We start from the raw sequence: 22,701 nt of genomic DNA, 5'->3' as shown, positions 1-22,701 counted from the left end.
CAGCATTATATGATATTCTCCTGATTATAAGACACACTTTCCCTTATACTTTACAACAAGAGATGGAGAGGCATTTTAGAATCCGGTAGGAAGAGTGTGCCTCAGACGAGATTTGTATAACCTTATATTTTGGTACTGGCAAAGGAGGTCTAATGATGTAGATGCTCACCCCGAGCCCTCATTACTTTGATAGTGCATTGTCTTTTAGCTGTACGCCTTTTGGCGTCATCTGGTCGAGCACCAATTGGGTCGAGTCTCAAAAGAAAGCCGTCCCTTGGTGTGGACCAATCAGTTTCGAGGACAATGCCACATATATTATCATAGTATGTTTTGTGTTTGCATTTTGACTGCAGGTATTGTGGTTAATGCAGACATGAATCCTTGTAAAAAGTTTTCAGTTTGTTGCCAGAAAAAAAGGGGAAAACCCTATTATTTTCTTATATAACCTCTTTGGGGAGCAGTGGCGCACTGGTTAATGCACTGCACTTGGAAATTCGGTGACCCGAGTTTGATTCTCGCTCACGACCGATAACAGTGGGAAATATCTGAACCGGGTCCTGGGCCTTCCCTAGCTTGACTCAGCCTTAAATGAGTACGTGGTGGTGGTGGTGTTATACACCATCACTGGGGAAACAAAGGGGGCGTGGTGCTGGCCACCCACTCCGCTGTGTGCCGTGCCGGCCTTCATAGGTACTCGCTAACAGCACTTGCCACAGCAGTCTGTTAAGGCTATACGGGGGGTCTTTGTCATAATCGTATTAGTTTGGGGTGCATCTTAATTTTACAGATCATCTTACAATATGGCACATTACAAAAGCATTCAAGCAATTACACCGAAGATGCTGGAAGTCACGGGGCACGCTAAATCTCAATAGAATATGTGTCGTCAACACCATTGTGAACTAACGGGGGCTTAGGGGGATGAGGGTCATACGATAAACTCTTTATTCTTCCAAGTGTGTGTGTATATGTACACATATCTATAGTTTATTGCTCCAACTGCTCTCGAATTAAAAGCGTTTAACAATGTTTGATACCCTCATGGACACCCTGTAGAATGCATATTGCACGGCGTCTATCACAGAGTTCTTCACTGCAAGGCCCGCGAGCCACTGGCAGCCCCTGGTGGCCTTCAGTGCGGCCCCTGACGTAAGGCCCCCCAACAATACACGAATGTGAAACAACACCCCCCACCCCCCCCCATCATCATCATCGTGTTGTCAAACCCACCCCCCAATGGTTTCAAATGGTGTGGCGGCCCTCACGCCGATGTCGTCTTATCGGCGAAAGTGGCTCCCCTCTGAAAATTAGTGAAGAACACTGTTACATACATCACGAAGTGTAATGGCTGCACCGCAGTGCGTTAGAATGACAAGCAAGCAAAGCACAATCTCCCTCTCCATTGAGAACAACCTTTATATTTTCATGAATCTGGATGGGAAGAATTATGTCTTGTTGCCCACAAATGACATGGAGCTTCAACCATTGGATAATTAAAATGAAAATAAACTTTTTTTTTAAAGCGAGGCATTTAATAATTTGGGAGCCAGGTAATTGCTGATGATTTGCAATTAAAATTTCATCAATGTCATAAGTCAAACAAAAATGCCAATTAATTGCGCTTGCAGTGTCATATGTCATTATAACAAAACATGTAATATTCTTTGGTTCTTTCGGTACAGTCACGTAGATAGAAAAATAATACAATTAATGTGAGTGAAAATAAAAAATCAATTAAAATAAAACACTAATGTAGACTGTAGCCTGGTTTTTAACCTCGATGAGTGTACTAGCAGTCTATAATGTAGACTGTAGCCTGGTTTTTAAGCTGGTGAGCGTATTGGAAGTCTATGATGTAGACGCTCACTCAGGTTAATAACCAGGCTACAGTCTACATTATAGACTGCCAGTACACTCACCGAGGATAAGAACCAGGCTACAGTCTACATTATAGATTGCCAGTACGCTCACCGAGTTTAAGAACCAGGCTACAGTCTACATTATAGACTGCAAGTAAACTCACCCAGCTTAATAAGCAATTGCTACAGTCTACATTATAGACTACCAGTACACTTACTCCAATTAAGAACCAGGCTACAGTCTACATTAGATTTTTTTCACTTTAATTTTATTATTCTTTTTCTATCTACGTGACTTTACCGAAAGAACCAAGAATATGAATCCCTGCAGTCACGAAAGCTTTAAATCAAAATTGTTATATTTAATTTACGAATGCAATACACTAAAACCCATGCTCCACACAGGCCTTCCAAGATCATTTGTATAATTACGATGATTTCCTTGCATGCGAAGGCCTAAAGCAAGGCAAGCAAACGTGATGATGAGTCAGTTATGTATATTATCAGAAGTATAAGGGCTCTTGAAAAAATGTGTTTTCATGCGTGGCTAAAAAAAAATTATTGGGACGATGTTCGAAAAGATTTTCAGATTTTGACGATGGGTAAATTAATCTGTAAAACGATGGTTTCAATGTTCGTGTCACTCACCATTGTAGTCTCTGCTATTGAGCCAAAACTGTTGATAAATATGTTGCAGGTAACATTAACTGGATAACCTGCAATTGAGACAATAGACAGGATTTTCATTGTTAATGCATGTCTCAGACACACGGAGGCCAGCAGGAAAAGGCATTCGAGGCGGCGGAGACTGCTCCCTGGAAAATTAACAAATCCACTCGTCTCTGCTCATCTCCTCGATACTTTGCATCCTGTCCGCCGACACGGCAGAGCTCTGTATTCCCTGCGTAAATGCCTCTCCGACTGGTCTCCGTCAAAGCTTTTTTCATTTTCACGCGACAAGCCTGAACTTACCATGGTAGTTTCAGTGATGGATCCAAAAACTGTTGATGCAAAAAAAAAATTTTTGCAAGTGACACTTACAGAGTTTCCTGCAAAGTGCAATGAGAAGGGAAAATGCGGTAGGTGCCGATGCCGTTGCAAAACTCGTGCCTGAACACGAGCTTGCGTTCGTCCATTTGATTGTAGAAATAAAGAAAAAATCCAACATGTATCAATTCAAATTGCTGTCGCTGTTGAATATCCTGTGGTTGGAATTAATTGAAAATCACACCGTGAAAACTAAAGGGAAATACACGGCACCTGAATTTGTTTGAAGGCTTTTGACTGTCACAGGCAATTGCTTAAAAAAAACACACGTTGGTGCAATGCCGTCACAGTTTTAACAGCCGTGCTGTTGTCGGCATGACAAGGGCAGATATCTAGAACGGAAATTTTTCGAGTTGTTATGATTTCCAAAAAAATCCGCAGATAGATTCGCGCCACAGACATGGCTTGCAAACCAAATGGTAGGTTTCCCCATCTGTTGCTGGAATGAGCCAGACATTAATTTAAAGTGGCGGCAAAAAGGAGGGAACAGTCCAACCAGGTTCCAGATTTCTGTCTGCATCTGTCCCTTCATGAAATATGGGCGTTCTTTATCAGCTCTAGCGTTTTGAATAAATACCCGTTTGCATTTATGCAGGAGGAAGAGAGAGGGCAGTGGGTTCAGGAGTAAAGATAGCATATCCAAGTTGTTTATTGCCTGAAGGAATTAAACTATACTAAACAATTTTGATTTAAAGCTTTCGTGACTGCAGGGATTCATATTCTTGGTTCTTTCGGTAAAGTCACGTAGAAGGGAAACAATAAAATAATAAAAATATAAAAAAATACAATTATCACGACGTTTGGACTGCAACACAAGCAATCATCATCAGGTGTGAAAACCTTAACAAGAACATTTGAAAAAAGTGGCAGTTATTTTTAACGTTAGCACCACGGATAGAGATTTGACCATTTTTTAGTCTCCCCCCTCCTCTTTTCCGAACATAGATGGACTCGTCCATCTGAACAAACTCTCTCCGTGGTGCTAACGTTAAAAAAAACCCGCCACTTTTTTCAAAATTTCTTGTTGTGGTTTTCACACCTGAATGATGATTGCTTGTGTTGCAGTCGAAACGTCGTGAGAATTTTATTGTTTTATATTTTTATTATTTTATGGTTTCCCTTCTGCGTAACTTTACCGAAAGAACCAAGAATATTCTAAACAATGATTTTGCTATTTTACCAGGTAAGGCTCACTGAGCTGTATCGCTCTTTTTCAGAAGCAAACCTGGTTATCACAAATAATAATAACAGCAACTCAACCAAGTGGCTTATCACGTGGAAATGTATAAGCAGCCAAATACTCTAAACGCGTGTTGATTATAAATGTGGAGGGAAAAACCGGAGGACCCGGAGAAACATCCCTCACCACCAAGTTGCCCGATTTGAAGGTGAATAAAAAATATATATGTACATTTGAATTATGTAACAAAGGCAAACTGTGAATAATTTCTTTTCAAATTCAGTCGCCGATAAAACACGTATTTTAAAAATGTAGCAACTTTGGAAATCATCTGGAGTTGTAAGCTAAATAATGTAATAACATAATAGCAGCATATAATTTTACAGCCTTTTTGTCAATCCGCTGCTAGATGAAGGCCATGCCTTCTTGTGTCGGTCAAATTGGATGTTCTGACCGTGTTTCACCACACAGTGCAGGTTGGCGAAGGGGAAAAGAGCAGTGGGGCAGCGGTTAGCACACTGCTCCACGAACCTGGAGACCTGAGTTCAATTCCAAGCCACGACTAACACCAGTGGCAGGTGATATCCGATGCGGTCTTGGCTTCCTCCGCGCTCATCGATCGACTGGCGTGAGTTGATGAATACAATTGAATACTTCCAAACAAGGAGGGAAATTAACAAACGACCGTGTGAATTATTTTGAAGAATTGGACACGCAAAGCAGAAAGGGAAGGCATTCCGTGTAAAGAAAAACGAGGAAACACGTTGAGTCAGGAGTGTACACAGGGTGGGATGTCCACGAGCAGACTCCGATTAAACGCTTTGTGTCTCACCGCGTGGAATGAAATGTACCGTTCTTCACGGCGGTCAGCGTCTGGCCATGGATAAACATGCAGCGGACACTCTGGATGGCAGACACGTGGAACACTCGGCACGCAAATGGACGCTATAATGAGAAAGGGGACAGCACAGAACGGCATTGTGAACCTGTGAAATCAGTGGCAGACAAAGTACACAGACACGCTTCCAATTCCCACTGTCCGAAGCGCGTATTCCATGTTGACTTCAACGAGACAGAATAGTCTTAAACACCATCACCACCACAATCTTTTCTATTAAGGAAATAAGAAACACAAGGTAATGTATATGGATGGATTATGTGTGTTTGCAAATCGTATTTTATACGTGATTTATGTCCCCAAGATTTTGTCAAATCCTTGATTTTTTTAAAGCCAGTTTTCTCACGGGTAGGTCCCGAATTTGAACACAACTTTATACTAACGTTTGTATCACACTGGATCATCGTTACAATCGCTATCATGACCTCACTTTAGCGATAGGCAGCTGGACAGACAATCCTAATGCATTATTGCAGTTGTAAAGCATTACAAATATTTACGTTGATAACTGTGGAAAATGAGTTGTAAAAATCTGACTGAAATGCTCCAAAACTTTTCTCGACAGGCAAAAATGATGAATAAAGAATTGGCTTCACCCTTCCCGGCAATAATACAAGTGTTGAGAAGTTAAAATACCAATTAGACACCTATTATAATTATTAACCACACACACTTGTGGTAAAACATGCGTACGAAAGTGCTTTGATAATAAATCACGTATAGGTATTAAAACCAAAAAATAGATCACGACGTTTCGGTCGCAACACAAGCAACCGTCATCAGGTGTTAAACAAACACAACAGGAGGACTGCTGACGTGTCGTGTCAGCAGTCCTCCTGCTGTGTTTGTTTCACACCTGATGACGTAGCTACGTCATCAGTCCTCCTGCTGTGTTTGTTTCACACCTGATGACGTAGCTACGTCATCAGTCCTCCTGCTGTGTTTGTTTCACACCTAATGACGTAGCTACGTCAGCAGTCCTCCTGCTGTGTTTATTTCACACCTGATGACGTCGCTACGTCAGCAGTCCTCCTGCTGTGTTTGTTTCACACCTGATGACGTAGCTACGTCAGCAGTCCTCCTGCTGTGTTTGTTTCACACCTGATGACGTAGCTACGTCAGCAGGCCTCCTGCTGTGTTTGTTTCACACCTGATGACGTAGCTACGTCAGCAGTCCTCCTGCTGTGTTTGTTTCACACCTGATGACGTAGCTACGTCAGCAGGCCTCCTGCTGTGTTTGTTTCACACCTGATGACATAGCTACGTCATCAGTCATCCTGCTGTGTTTGTTTCACACCTGATGACGGTTGCTTGTGTTGCGATCGAAACGTCGTGATCTATTATTTTTTTTATACCTACGTGACTTTACCGAAAATACCAAAGAGTAAGGATTCCTTGCAGTCACGAAAGCTTCAAATCAAGATTGCTTTGAGAATGTACATTTGGGACTTCCAAGAACATCATCTTGATAACACAATAGATAAGCAGGCAATATATCTCCACAATAAATCTATCCACCTAAAAAACCCAAGTATTCTTTATGCAACCCATGTTCCTGAAATTAATCATTTCAGGAACATCAATTCAGTGCGAGCAAAACTCTGGACCGGTTTCGATAGGCAATGTCTCATCAGCAGAGTCGGGCTGCCTTGAATCAATGCAGATCAACTGACAGACGTTAAAGGACAGGACCCTCCCTTTCTCCCTCCCTTTCTCCCTCCCTCCATCTCCCCCCTCTCAGCCAGCCGCGCTACGCACGAACCCAGCACGATGGACAGGGATTCGGGTGACGTCATCACGCAGATGTGCGCGATGACGTCACCGCCGCGCACGTACGTTCTGGCAGTGCGCCAGCCAGCCGGAAAGGAATACAGGCAGGAATTCATCCAGCAAACCTTTTTTTGTTTACACTAACAACAAAACACACATCTTTTTATTTCACCAGGTAAGGCACGCTGAGCTACATAGCTCTTTTTTCAGAAGCGACCTGGCCACAAATGATAACCCAACGAAGTGGCTGATCGTGTGCAAATTTAAAGCAACCAAATGCACGCTTCTAAATATGGAGGAAGAACCCGGAGAACCTGTAGAAACATCCACGCGACCACGGGGAGAACATTAAACTCCAAATATAGAGGCGTCAGGATCGGGATCGAACCCACGACCTCTGGTATACCAGACGAGGTAGTTAATAGATCGCCACCACGACACCCCTAATATGATATAGGATAACTCAATATGCTCATTACCATGGGAGTGGAGAATATAATTAACAAAAGCGGGCAATATATCTTGGTAATAACAGCAACCTGATCAAAGTAAGCGTACTTTTCTGTGGTTTCTCTCTCTGGTTGTTGATGTTTGAGGAACGCCTTTGTTTTAAAATGCAGTGCAAGGCAGAGCAAACACGGCCAGCGTTAGTCCGCCGCATGCCACGTCGACTTGAACCTCTTATAGTTTTGTGTTTGAAGATAAATCCTGAAATCCACTGAAGGCTATTTATACTTATGCTGACACCTGTTAAGCACAAGTTTGACAAAGGCATACATGTAACAGTGTTAACTCATTCCCTGCCACGTTTAAAAGTAAAAGCAACAAATTTACATTTAAATAATAAGCAGCCCTTCAGCCCACCACTATTTTGCTCGCAATGCAACCAATAACTAAACTTAGGCAGAATTCATCTTCTTGGTTCTTTCGGTAAAGTCACGTAGAAGGGAAATAATAAAATAATAAACATAAAACGTAATAAAATAAAATTCTCACGACGATTCGGCCACAACACAAGTAGCCTTCCTCAGGTGAAGAAACAGAGCTGTCGGAAAGACAGCGCTCCAATGAACACTGCTAAGCTTGGCAGTGTATTTTAAGCTGGGTGGGAGGAGCAGAGCGCCTTGACAAAGGAGTTTACATATCAACAGGAGAATTTAGCATTGAAGTAGCTGTGTTAATGTGAGAGATTAGCAGGATGTTAAAGTCAAATATTAGCGGAGCTATTCAAGAGGAGCCATTCAAAACCCTACATTGCAGGGGTCACAAAAAAGATCTCCAAAATCCTGAATAAACAACATATACAGGTCCGATTCAACACATTACATAAAATCCGTGACCTGGTTCCGTCTGTAAAAGATGTGATTCCGGACATACAGTACCCTGGCGTCTACAAACTAAGTTGCCTCTGTGGTAGTAGTTACATTGTAGAAACCAAACGACATGTCTCGGACCGCATCCGTGAACACCAAGCAGACCTAAAAAATGGTAGGATGAACACCTCAGCCGTGGCAGATTACTGTTATAATTCAGTGGGCTCACATGACATTGACTTCTCCAAGATAGAGGTCATCTGCAAGCCATCTGGCTACCATGAGAGATTCGTTCATGAGGCCATCCACATATACAAACACAGAGACAATTTCAACCGAGAAGATGGATTCTGGTTTAGTAATCATTGGAAAGACGTGATAAACAATTTCGGTTCTTGATTGATTGTTATTTTACGGTGACTTTCAGACCGCAGTCAATTCGCTGGCACTGCCTCTTAGTACCTTTGACACGACGGCCAATGGTATGGTTTATATCATTTTGTATAATAATAAATAGTATAACAGTGTAATGTTTAACATAATGCATAAGGCAATATATAGTACCGTAATTATATAGTGAATATACAGCAGTGTGGTATACAGTAGGGTTGGTAGAATAATACATAGTGTAATATTACTAGTCTAATATTTTATAATCTAAAGTATAGGGCGGTGTATAGTAACGCATTGTATAATTCAATGGTGGGGTTTGTCTATGGCAGTGTATATTACGGTGTATTGTCGTGTAATGTAGAAAATGTACTAGTTGGAGGCATATCAATATAATGCATAATGTTATAGCTTACATTGGGCTGTGTATACGATATTATACAATGTAGTTTAGATTGGAAGGTATAATATTGTAATGTATAGTAGTCTAGTTTATAGCATAGCTGTAACGCAACACAGGACAGAGCAGCGCATCATGGCTGTTTCTCTCTCTCCCCCCTCCTCCGTTCCGAGCATAGATGGACTCGTCCGTCTGAACAAAGCTCGTCGCTTTCCGTGGTGTTAATGTTGAGGAAAAAAAGAAACCGCCACTTTTTTCGACGTAGAATTGTAATGTATGAAGACTTATTGTTAGTAGCTCAGCTGATTGGAGAGTATATTGAGTTTATTGATAATATTGATGTATATTCGTGGTTCTTTCGGTAAAGTCACGTAGAAAGGAAACAGTAAAATAAAATAAAAATCTAAAACAATTAAATTATCACGACGTTTCGACTGCAACACAAGCAATCACACCTCATGATGATTGCTTGTGTTGATGATGATTGCTTGTGTTATATAACACAAGCAATCATACCTGATGATGATTGCTTGTGTTGCAGTCTAAACGTCGTGAGAATTTTATGTTTTTATTATTTTATTATTTTATTGTTTCCCTTCTACGTGACTTTACCTAAAGAACCAAGAATATGAATCCCTGCAGTTACGAAAGCTTTAAATCAAAATATTGATGTAGTTTATATTTTAGGGTTTTTTCAGTTTACTATATGGTATTCATTATATAGTGTAGTGTATACCCAGTTACTTTATGTTAGTAGCTCAGCTTATTGGATAATATATTGAGTACATTGATTATATTGATGTATACTCTTTGTTTTTTTCGGTAAAGTCACGTAGGTAAAATAGAATAAAAATAAAATAAAACAACTAAATTAAATCACGACGTTTCGGAGGCAACACAAGCTTCCGTCTTCAGGTGGAACAGACACAGCAAAGTTCGCTGTATCAAGTGAACAGCTCTGGGACACCCGAGCTTATATACAGGTTAAGGGGGGGGGGGGAGGAGCCAGGAAGGGACGTTGGTGGGGAGGGGGGGGGCTAAGTTAAGCCGCCTTTTGTGATGCTGCAGGGGGTTTGGTGGGAGCGATGGCGTGCTGCACGAAAGCGGGTAAAACCCCCTTTTTGTTATGCTGCAGGGGGTTCGGGGGGAGGGCGATGGCGTGCTGCACGAGAGCACGCACCATCCTGGTAGAAACGGAAACGGCTGTACAATTATCAGCGAGCTAACGTTTGACTTGGTTGATGACATCTTTCTCAAAGTTGCTCAATTTGAAACCATCCTCTCGGTTGAAGTTGTGTCTATGTTTGTATATCTGGATGGCTTCATGGACAAATCTCTGGTAATAACCGGGAGGTTTGCATAGTACTTTAGTATCGGAGAAAACAATGTCATGAGAACCCGCTGTGTTGAAACAATGATCAGCCACGGACGAAGAATTCGTTCTGCCGTGTTTCAAATCTGATTTGTGCTCGAGTTCAAATCGGAGTACCCTTATTCTCTCTGAGATTAGTGATAGGCTAGCATTAAACAGAATCCGTTTAGAATTCGGTGAAGATACAGCAGCAAATGTGAGTGTGAACTCGATAGTTTAGACAGGACTCTCCTAAAATCACATTTAATGTTAACACAAAAAAATGTCCCCTTCTGATTGGAACCACGTTGACAACATGACTGCTGCCTCTGCTGATTCACTGTCAGTCAAATGCAAAGCTAACCTGATCGCTAAATTCAACCTCCTATCAAAGAAGAACCCAGGACCACCATACAGAAACAACCACCTGATAAATTTCGATTTAAAGCTTTCGTGACTGCAGGGATTCATCTTCTTGGTTCTTTCGGTAAAGTCAAGTAGAATGGAAATAAAATAATAAAAATAAAACGTAATAAAATTAAATTCTCACGACGTTTTGGCCACAACACAAGTAGCCTTCTTCAGGTGAAGGAACAGAACTGTCGGGACGACAGTGCTTCAATGAACACTGCTAAGCTTTGCAGCGTCTTTTAAGCTGGGTGGGAGGAGCAGAGCGCCTTGACAAAGGAGTTTACATATCAGCAGAAGAATTTAGCATTGAAGTAGCTGTGTTAATGTTTTGGATTAGCAGGATGTTAAAGTCAGAAATTAGCATGTAACTGGGAGATCACCATGATGTTAATGTGAGGGATTAGCATGTAACTGGTCACGGAAATAGCTATGTTAAAGTCAGAGTTTACATATCAACAGAGGCATTTAGTATATTGACGCTAAAGGACTGCAACTACCCAACTATCATACAATAAACCGATGTGAAAAAACTATGTATAAACTACATGAATATAATAAATGTACTCACTAAATTCTTCAATAAGTTGAGCTATTAACATAAAGTAACTGGGTATACACTACACTATATAATGAATACCATATAATAAACTGATTTAAAAAAACTAAAATATAAACTACATCAATGTTATCAATAAACTCAATATACTCTCCAATCAGCTGAGCTACTAACAATAAGTCGTTATACATTACAATTCTATGTCGAAAAAAAAGAGTGGCGGTTTTTTTCTTTTCAACGTTAGCACCACGGAAAGCGACGAGCTTTGTTCAGACGGACGAGTCCATCTTTGTTCGGAACGGAGGAGGGGGGAGAGAGAGAAACAGCCACGATGCGCTGCTCTGTCCTGTGTTGCGTTACAACTATGTTATAAACTAGACTACTATACATTACAATATTATACCTTCCAATCTAAACTACATTGTATAATATCATATACACAGCCCAATGTAAGCTCTAACATTATGCATTATATTGATATGTCTCCAAATAAACTTTTTTCTACATTACACGACTGTACACCGTAATATACAGTGCCATAGAGAAACCCACCCTTGAATTATACAATGCGTTACTATACACTACCCTTTACTTTAGACTGTTAAATATTAGACTTATAATATTACACTATGTATTATTCTACCAACCCTACTGTATACCACACTGCTGTATATTCACTATACAATTACGATACTATATATTGCCCTATGAATTATGTTAAACATTACAATGTTATGCTATTTATTATTATACTACATGCTATAAACCATACCATTGACCGTCGTGTGAAAGGTATTAAGAGGCAGTGCTACCTATTTGAATGCTAAATTCTCCTGTTGATATGTAAACTCCTTTGTCAAGGTGCTCTGCTCCTCCCACCCAGCTTAAAAGAAGCTGCGAAGCTTAGCAGTGTTCATTGAAGCGCTGTCGTCCCGACAGTTCTGTTCCTTCACCTGAAGAAGGCTACTTGTGGTGTGGCCAAAACGTCGTGATAATTTTATTTTATTGTGTTTTATTTTTATTATTTTATTTCCATTCTACGTGACTTTACCAAAAAAAACCAAGAAGAACCACCTGATACTCCGATCAAAACCATCACACCTCCATACATAGCAGGTGTTACCAAAAAGATTTCCAAAATTCTAAACAAACACAAGATCCAGGTCCAGTTCAATACAGTACACAAAATCCGGGATCTGATCCCATCCGTAAAGGGTGTCATTCTTGACTTACAGTACCTTGGTGTTTACAGATTTAGTTGTACCTGTGGTGACTGCTTTATCGGGGAGACGAAATGACATATTTCTGACCGAATTCGCGAGCACAAATCAGATTTGAAACACAGCAGAACGAATTCTTCGGCCTTGGCTGATCATTATCTCAACACAGCGGGTTCTCATGACATTGTTTTCTCCGATACCAAAGTACTATGCAAACCTCCCGGTTATTACCAAAGATTTGTCCAAGAAGCCATCCAGATATACAAACATAGACACAACTTCAACCGAGAGGGTGGTTTTAAATTAAGCAACCACTGGAAAGATGTCATAAACCAAGTCAAAACTTTAGCTAGCTGATAATTGAACAGCCGTTTCCGTTTCTACCAGGATGGTGCGTGCTCTCGTGCAGCACGCCATCGCCCTCCCCCCGAACCCCCTGCAGCATAACAAAAAGGGGGTTTTACCCGCTTTCGTGCAGCACGCCATCGCTCCCACCAAACCCCCTGCAGCATCACAAAAGGCGGCTTAACTTAGCCCCCCCCTTCCCCATCAACGTCCCTTCCTGGCTCCTCGCCCCCCCCCCCCTTAACCTGTATATAAGCTCGGGTGTCCCAGAGCTGTTCACTTGATACAGCCAACTTTGCTGTGTCTCTTCCACCTGAAGACGGAAGCTTGTGTTGCCTCCAAAACATCGTGATTTAATTTAGTTGTTTTATTTTATTTTATTTTCATTTTATTTTACCTACGTGACTTTACCGAAAAACCAAAGAGTATGAATCCTTGCAGTCACGAAAGCTTCAAATCTAGAATATATTGATGTAGTTTATATTTAGTTCTTTCACATCGGTTTATTGTATGATTGTTGGGTAGTTGCAGTTCTTTAGCGTCAATATACTAAATGCCTCTGTTGATATGTAAACTCTGACTTTAACATAGCTACTTCCGTGACAAGTTACATGCTAATCCCTCACACTAACATCATGCTAATCTCCCAGTTACATGCTAATTTTCTGACTTTAACATCCTGCTAATCTATCACATTAACACAGCTACTTCAATGCTAAATTCCTCTGTTGATATGTAAACTCCTTGTCAAGGCGCTCTGCTCCTCCCACCAAGCTTAAAATACGCTGCCAAGCTTAGCAGTGTTAATTGGAGCGCTGTCTTTCCGACAGTTCTGTTCCTTCACCTGAGGAAGGCTACTTGTGTTGTGGCCGAATCGTCGTGAGAATTTAATGTTTTATTTTTATTATTGTATTATTTCCCTTCTACGTGACTTTACCGAAAGAACCTAGAAGATGAATCCCTGCAGTCACGAAAGCTTTAAATCGAAATTTAGGCAGAATTCTTTAGAATTAGTCATCTTTCTTACATCTGTGGGCGCAAGAGCATCAGACAACCAATAATTGAGTAATACTTCCCTATAGATGTTAGTCACTTTAACACGTAGGCTTTTCTGACCAAGATTATCCACAATAGAGGTGTTTTGGGTTAATGTGTCGTTAAACCCACCACCACCCGACACAGCTCTGCCTGTCGCCTGATGAGGCACGTTGTAATTACTGGCGAAAGGTCGTACTCGAATTGTAAATGTTGTGGGTTTACTCTCCAACACACCGGTGTGCTGAACTAGTAACGAATTGGCGACGTTTTGTTTACGTGACAAATCTTACTGATTGACTGCTTCGGATGGGGGCAGGTTTAACGACGCGTTTATATTTACGCGATGTAACCCCAAGAAAACCTCTATTATGGATAGTAATTCCCTGTTTGCTAATATGATAAATTGTTATTATCTTTGTACATACAAGTACACATGAAGGCAAAATTAATGTTTATGCTTTGAACACAAGATCACCACAGTGCACGTGTTAACGCCACATTATCTGTAAATAAAACCACAACAGCATTTAGCAACTCTTATAATTACCCTGCTCGCCACAGATGTTTAAGAAATAAATAAATACATGTTAAAACATACCATGATTACAAATTGTGCATTTCAGGCAGTGGACTGAGAACACGTGACAACACAAAGATACCCTCCAGTTGTAAAGATTAGACGCAGAGTGACTTGCGAAACGAATCATTTTCACCACTGATCGAAATCAGCAATGAACGTGGGCACAATCCAGTGTGGTACACAGCCTTTATGGACATAATTTTGGTATCAATGGGATACTGCCATGGTGTAAAAATGTTAGCGATGAACTGGACGTGCAATCGAGTGGGTGCCAGTTCGATTCAATCTCCCGGTGTGGGAGGTGAAATAATGGGGCAAATTTCGAGAATCCAAACCACATCTGTCCACCCAGCAGAATAAATGAAAGGTTGCGTGTGGTGGAGTAAAGGGACGTCTGATGAACGTGCAAGAGTAGGCCAAATACCTTCTCGAGAGCCTCTCATGATCTCACCTTTATTGGAGGCCATTCTGCCACCAGTGGCTCGAGAAAAATACTGCTCAACAATTTTATTTTCCTTTCATCAGGCAAGGCCCCTTGGGCTGTATAGTTCTTTTTCGGAAGCGACCTGGCCGCAAATGATAGCGCAACCAAGTGGCGTATCACGTGTCAATGTATAGCGACCGCCAAATACTCTAAACGCGTGATGTTGATTCTAAATGTGTAGGGAACAACCGATGGACCCGGAGAAAAATCCACGTGACCACGGGAAGAAATTGGAAGCTCCAACTATACAGGCGTCAGGGTCCGGATTTGAACCCACGATCCGTGGAGGGATAAAACTCAGGAAATGTATTCCGAGACCCTCCTCACTGTGATGCAACCGGCAATTTATAGCAGGCTCGGCGAAGAGATTTAGTTACCCCAGCACGTCGCTTGTGTTTAAAGGGCATCCAAAACACCCAGGAGTGGGGGGAAAAAAATGCACATTTGCATGTGAACTGTCCATCCCATATTGAGGCGCAGACCTTGTGTCAAAATTTGCCCTCACAGTGGAAAAGGTGAGACGGAATCTTTGAGTGATCGCGCTGGTTAAGGTAAACGGCGCATCATCATTTCGTCTAAGTTTTTTCTTTAAAAAATTAAAGGGCTTCAATGAATGTGTTTACAACTCGGCAAAACGATGTTCTTTTGAGTTTCAAATAGTTTCTGTAAGCATTATAGCACAGTACAAGAAATAAAGTATTTTTACGACAGTCATTCTCCTGTGCATTTGATACGCCCCATTTCCTGAGTGTTAATTAATTTATGCATGTATGCAAATTATCTTTTTGTCATCGATTTATGTTTCATTAACTTATTACGGATGGTAATTAATTTAAATCCATATTTAATGAAGTAACGTTTTTTTTCCTTTTCGCACTGAACCGCTAGAATCTTCACAAAGTGCCCTTTTTTTTAGCGAAGACAACGTGACGGTTTAAATTTAAATTAAGTTTAAATCGCTGCGATGAGCGCATTCACTCACTTTGGTTAACCTCATGTCTTCCTTAGTGTATTTTTTGTACAGCCCTTTGCCAATCCACTGCTGGATGAGGGCCTCCCTATGCTGCACTCTTCGTCAGGGTTAATTAGACCGTCCTCTGTGTGACACTGGTCAGCGTGCGTTTGGTGACGCTGGACAACGTAGACATGGGATAATAGAAGTACTGTACAGCAATGACCTTTTTTTGTTTGATGCACCGCCCTCTTCTGCCCACCCTGTATTTGTGACTGAAATATTCAGCTGGCAGACCGAAGTCGGCACGTGTTCCGTAGCCACGGCGACAGCGAGAGGTATCCTGCATGTGGTTGGTGCCAGATGCTGAACTATTTTCCGGGCCGCTAACCCCGACAGACGGGGCAGAAGTTTTGCTCTTGGCCTTTCTCAAGTTGTAATCACGATATTTTCGTTGCATGGCACTTGGGGTGCGTAACGGTTCACTGCATGCAGCGGACGTTTGATTTCCCATGTTGGCAGCGCAGATCATTGAAAGCTATCAAACTATATGCCCTTTTTACCTGCGCGGCCACACCACGTGTGACCGTGCAACAGTTAATTAATTTGGAATGTACTACTCCCGTGCAGGGGTGATTGCTGCGAATTGAAGAGGCCTGGCGGGAGAGCGAGCAGCTCGCAATGGAAAGGTTGCAGAGTTCAAATCCTGGTTGGGCGTCGACTCAACCAATCAACCCACTGGGGGTCAATAAAATTAGAACCAATTTGTGAGCAAGTCAAGAGTGGTTCGCCCAAACAAACACCACACTGTGAGAGACCCAACGCAGAAGATCCCTGGGTTTGATCTTCCACGAAACTCATGGACCACCCTAAGCCGCATTCACCGCACAAACCATGGCTGCAGACGCGGATACCTGATGCACAAATGCAAAATTAAAAACGCTCCGGTGTACGACTGTGGTCATCTAGGACAGACCATACAACATATAACGACGCAATGCCCTGATCTACAAAGACGAATGAGAGATCGCAGCGATGCACTCCGCTACTCCTGACGCGGCTGTCTGGCTTGACCACCTGAATGTTAAATTGCAGTTGTTGCTCTGCGTCTACATCAGCCACACGAAAGAAGAAGTCCCGTGAAGGGGATAGATTCACCCCTGCCATGGTAATGTTCCAGGGCTACATACAACAGATAAGCACTGGCTTAATATGCATCTGAGCAGCGAATAACCGTTGATTTTCTTGACTGCGTACACGTATCTGTCAACGACCGTAACACAGCCAGTACTGTTTATAGTGCTTATAAGTGCACCATAAACTGTGCGTATTTAACAATTCCAGATGATTCTACGAAAGAAACAGCCCGAAGCCAAATTCTTGTTCGATAGCACTTCCGTAGAATTCGTTTATATTTTGATTAGTGGGCACAGCGCGCGCATTCAACTCTCATTGCAGTTATGCCAACTTGAACAAAAATTAGGGTGTTTTAAAAAGTTAAATTATTCCCACCACTGGGCACCTTGCCACCACGAGAGATGGCCAAATGGTAATTGTCTAATATGCATGCTTCCCAACTGAGATGTGTTTGGCGAATGGAGTTCACACGCTGATTGCTTATGCAGTAATTAAGTCGGAGTAGCAGTCATTAGCCCTCGCCAGAAAACAACTGATTAGAGGTGTGTTTTTTTTTGTTGTTGCAGGCATTTTAATAGGCAGGAGAAGCAGGTGGTGTGTAATAATCCGGGGCGAGAGAGACAAATCTTCCACACGTATCTGGTTAAACAGACGGGGGTGGTGGTGGGGGGGGGGATACGTTCACCTGCATGTTAATACTCCCCGAGTGTTAAAGGTGTGCTGCTCACGATTCGCTGTTATTGTGTTGAATTGTGCTATGTGAGACGGTGCTTGAAGACGCCTGGAAGATAGAGGAGGATGCTGTTGCCAGCTTCCATTCTACGGAACGAAAGGAGGCTCAAATGGGACATTTCATATTGCAAGGGGTCGCACGAAAATGCGAGGTCGGGGAATATGTGGTAGTAATAAAAAAAAATATCACACAGCAGCAACAACAACAACAACAGCAACAACAACCCAGCCCGGCAATATATAGTAGTCCCCTACGTCCGCGAGGGCGTAAAGCTGTGTTTCTAACACCCAGATGCCAGAAGAGAACTCCAGACTATCTTTCCGCACACGAGTCAATCATTTCCATTCGCGTGTGATTTACTCAGTGCACACTGAAAAAAGCCTCAAGGCCGGCATCTTTCAAAATCTGCCTGGGATTTGTTCCTGCACGTGCGGAGATAAAGCATGGGCGCTTAACGATTTTGTCTATGGGAAAGAAAAAAAACGTGATAAAAATGTTTCTACATTGTCCAGTGTCAAACTACCGCGCACACTTTCGAGGCTACGCCCCTCTGTCTGCTTATTGCATTTCAACGAAGATACCAAGTGAATACGAATATTCCTCTGCATGGCACGGCATCAAGAAAGCCACGCGATTGAGCCTGCTGGCTCGGAGATCTAAGTGAGCCGGCACTGCTAAGATCGTCGATTTGAATTCAGGCCACCACTTGTGATTTAACCAATTTCTTAGTTGCGAGGGAAGTGATGGTCTCAGCCAGCCACCAATTATTGCACCACCACCACCACAACAACAATAAAACAACGTGTAATAAAGAGTGTGGGAACGTTTAACTCCCTATTGCGGGGAGCGGTGGTGTAGCGGTTAGCGCCACACTGCGCTACGAACCCGGCGACTCGAGTTTGATTCCCGCTTCACGACCAACACCGGTGACGATTATTTGAATCGGTCCTGGGCCTTCCCTAGGTCGACTCAGCCTCAATTGAGTACCTGGTGCGGTGTGTAAATATCGCCACTGGGGATACAAAGGCGGCCGAGCGTGGCGCTGGTCACCTGCCCCCTCTCGTGCTGTACCGACCTTCACAGGTGCTCGCTAACAGCACTTGCCCCAACAGTCTGTTAAGCCTATACGGGGGGGGGGGGGGGGGGGTCTTTGTCTTAGTTCTTACTGTGTAATGGGTTAAAAAAGGCCACTTGAATGCTTTTTAGAGAAGGCGTCTGAAAAATCTCTTTCACAGCTATTTCTGATACAGGTGACGGCTCTGCTTTGTCAGATTTCCAAAGGGAATGTTCACAATTTTGGAACCACACACTCGTAGCAAATTTTTTTTAAAAAAATGTGAAAAAGGCATACAAGCAAAACAAACGTAACTGATTGCATTGTATTATAGTATAAAGAGTCTCCATGTGTCTCGGCAAAAAGTATTGCCACCTTCGTGACAATGTATATGGAATCTCTGGGGATGAATCAATAATGTTTGCCACTCAGTGTAGCAGGACAGCATAAGATTTACCAATACACACTGCAGTAAGCTAATAACATATATGTATGTATGCTGAGTTCGTTCGCACCGTACGTAGCCAACCGTGCTGATCAGAGGCGTGAGTGAAGGACATGACCCTAAATACAAAAAGCACTTCGAAAGAAATTAGTTCAAATATAGATTTGAAAGTGCATTGCTTCAGTGGCTTCCGAATATCGGGAGGAAGAGCGTTCCAGACGGCCGCAGAAGCGATTGCTAGCCAAAAGCTGCTGCGAGGATGACCAAAATTGTTCACGTGATGGTTCATGCTCCTTGCTTGACGAGATCAGATGGTGTTATTGTTATTAACAAACGCGTGTAATTACGAATTAGTTACTCGTCACAGCCTTGTCATAGTCAAACAAAGAAAGCAATTAACACCACTTTATATATTTTTGTGAACACCGTAAGAATGTGTAATGCTCTCCTGCTATGTGATCTGCTGAAATGGATGTTAATGGCACGAGAGGCAGGGTCAGATTAGTTGGGTTCACATCCTCGTGAGTGAACGCTCAGATCGTCACGCTCCTGAACTCGATCAAAAGTGCAGCTATGTGTAATAATAAAATGTATATATAGGTCTTGCCATATAAAACACTGGCTGAAGGACTTATCTAGATGTGTATACTGTGATGCCTAAGTAACGGGACATAACACTGTACGTGTGCAACTCTTTTGTCAACCCACTGCTGGATGAGGACCTCCCCACGCTATGCGGGTGTTGGGAGGAATGAGACCACCATTAGCACCAAGCCGGTCAGATGAAGGTAAGCAGCATACATGGAGGAGCATAGACGTATAGTACAACAATGGCTTTTGTTTCTTCTGCACTGCCCGTAATTTAGTGTGTGTGTGTGCATGTGTAACATTTGATCATTGACACGCATATGATATAAAGTATTGCTAATTGCAAAATGTTTTATCTATTTATGTATTTATTTATTTTTGCCACAGTGTAATGGTGAGAACGCTGGAATTTTTGCCTCCCAGCACGGCAGTTGAAACAATTGGGAAATTCCTTCAAGCCACCCGCTGTTTCTATGCCCGCCCAGCATAATATTTGGGGACACCACGGTTAATCGATGGGCAGGTCGCATGTAGCGGGGTAAAGTGTAGGCACTTCCACCTGTTCTGAGACATCTGGCAAGTGTGGAAGAGTAGGCCAAGTCACCCTCTGGTGTTGGTGTGGAGGGGCTCTCTCGAGCTTGCAAGACCGGAGGCATTTCCACCAGCAGCAGCGCTATTGCGCATTTGAAGTGTTATTTCTGTTTAGTTTTCTGTTTCAGTTTCATGTATTCACAAGGGTTCAATTAATACAAAACATTTAATGAAAGAATGTAAGATAATAGAATTGTATAACTAATGTTTACTTAATCATAATAAAGTTTTTTGGGTTAGATCGCGTTATTTATAAATGTGCCGTAACCCTCCACCACCCGACAGGCCAAACAGTAAAAAATGTGTCACGTTTACAAAGGACAAATAGTTCACTACTTTAGCCCACCGGTGTGTTGAAGAGTGAATCAACATAATTTAAAATTTGAGTACGACGTTTCGCTGGCAATTACATCCAGCTTCATCGGGCAATTTGCCAGAATGGTAAAGCCCTCACTTGCTCCCGGTCTTAAATAGAGCAGCAGGGTGACGTCATCATTTAACTCATTCAGGTGCGGTGATTTGAGGCGGAGGGGGGTATTGTAATTACTGTTTGGCCGTGGCGGGTGTGGAGGGTTACGACACACTTATACATAACGCGATCTAACCCAAAAACCTTTATTATGAATAATATTGGTCGTGAAAGCCTACGTGTTAAACTAATGTTTACTTAAGTCAGGTGATGATTTACATTCGCAGTATCTGCACAAAGTAATCCTCAATGCGCTGAGTAATCATTGTAAATATGTTGCCACCGTGAACTAAAATAATTACGGCATAAAATGCAACCCGCAAATATACCTTAATCGTTCTGCATATTTAATCATCGCAAATACACGTAAGATGTAAGCTGCATAAAGCACTAGAATTGTAAATGCTGTGGGTTTACTCTCCAACCCACCAGTGTGCTGAACTAGTAACGAATTGGCATGTTTTGTTAACGCGACAAACTGGCCGTGTGGGGTGGTGGCTGGCTTAACGACACACACATATATTTACGCCATCGAACCCAAAATCTCTATGAATAATGCAGCGCGAAACAAATTTCGCATGATGACGTGACTCACATTCGGCCATGCAATGCACCAGTTGCATCTACAAGCATAGTGCAGTCTGTTAATTGACCAATTAATGGTAGTTTGAAACGAAGGGGTTGTCCTAATGTACTCTGAACATTTTCACTCAAATGGCAGCGCTAATTTAATGAGATGCCAAAACGGCATTTGAGAGCTTGTGCCTGCGATCGGCAGGTTGAGCATTAAGTGGATGCTGGTGATAGATGTCTAAAATTATTATCAAACGTCTCAGCTCTGTCTCGATTACCACACCGCATTTGGCTCCGCCAACGGGCTCTCAGCATAGGACAGCAAAGTGTCAATTACACAGAAATGTTTACATATTTTATTGCTTTTAAAAAAAAATAGATCAAATTAAGCCTAAGGCAGTTTTTAATTATTTCATACTATTTCAGAATTGCAAATGCGTTCGATATCAATAGCATTTTTATTGTATGGCCATAACTTATCTTGCAAAGCTACATATGGAACATCATAATTATTGTTCAGTAAAAGGTTACTTGGTACAGTTGTTAATAATCATTATTATTACCATCAATGTAGCATGATCATCATCATAATAAACATTTTTAATTGTAATCATCATAAGCATCACCATAATCATCATTTTATCTCATTTAAGCACGGTAAAATATCCACACTGTAAATATTAAGCAGCATTTACAAACCAATATTTAAGGACTACATCCTGAGAACATGACATAGACTCATATTCTTATTGCGAACCCAAGAATAACTTTATAAATGCACAGTGATCTACCATGGTTACCCTGCTTTGCCTTCTGGTTGGCTGACTAATGTGACTTTCGTGAATTTCATCTCTGACATTTCAGAAACATACCCAACCTATTAAAATAATTTCAGTCGAGTGTTGTACAATTGCAATAACCTTGCAATGATGAAAATGTTCCGTTCAAGTTATTTTCAAATACGTTACGGTAGGAAGGTTGTCATTGAAAGAACACTATTACCAATTGTCGATGTCCTCGTTAAAGTGATTTGAGTGGCATGAAGGAATTCTCCTTTCAACGTTTATAGTTTAACCCAAATTACAGCTGCTGGTTATCACCTACACGATCCTGGATTTAAACAATTCATTATCATCATCATCAGCCATGCACGATCCACTGTTGGATGAAGATCTTCTTCCCACGCCGTCATCACATCTTACGACCCCGTGATGTCATCATTCACACAGCACCTGTACATGAGTTGATTTCATAGCTCCATCTCCTCGGTGGATTTACTGTCGGCTGCCACTCCCTCGCTGGGCTTGATTGGATGTC

General features: G+C 41.9%; 1 protein-coding gene across 5 annotated transcripts in view; it reads right to left on the bottom strand.

Annotated features, from left to right (window-relative positions):
• The window catches only part of LOC116943585 (glycine receptor subunit alpha-2-like), a 53,327-nt gene that overhangs the window by 21,020 nt on the left and 9,606 nt on the right, over positions 1–22,701 (bottom strand). For 4 of the 5 annotated variants that reach the window (XM_032956546.2, XM_032956549.2, XM_032956547.2 and 1 more), the window contains one exon: positions 2,508–2,575. In XM_032956546.2, coding sequence (XP_032812437.1) covers positions 2,508–2,575 — 68 coding nt within the window. Of the gene's footprint in view, positions 1–2,507; positions 2,576–4,918; positions 5,032–22,701 lie in introns of all 5 variants that reach the window. The other variant, XM_032956550.2, reaches the window with a different exon arrangement.

This window comes from Petromyzon marinus, chromosome 18 (genome assembly GCF_048934315.1).
Source record: "Petromyzon marinus isolate PM22_M1 ecotype Great Lakes invasive population chromosome 18, UKy_Petmar_22M1.pri1.0, whole genome shotgun sequence".
NCBI classification, from domain to species: domain Eukaryota; kingdom Metazoa; phylum Chordata; class Hyperoartia; order Petromyzontiformes; family Petromyzontidae; genus Petromyzon; species Petromyzon marinus.
This window is presented reverse-complemented; position numbering and strand designations above follow the sequence as displayed.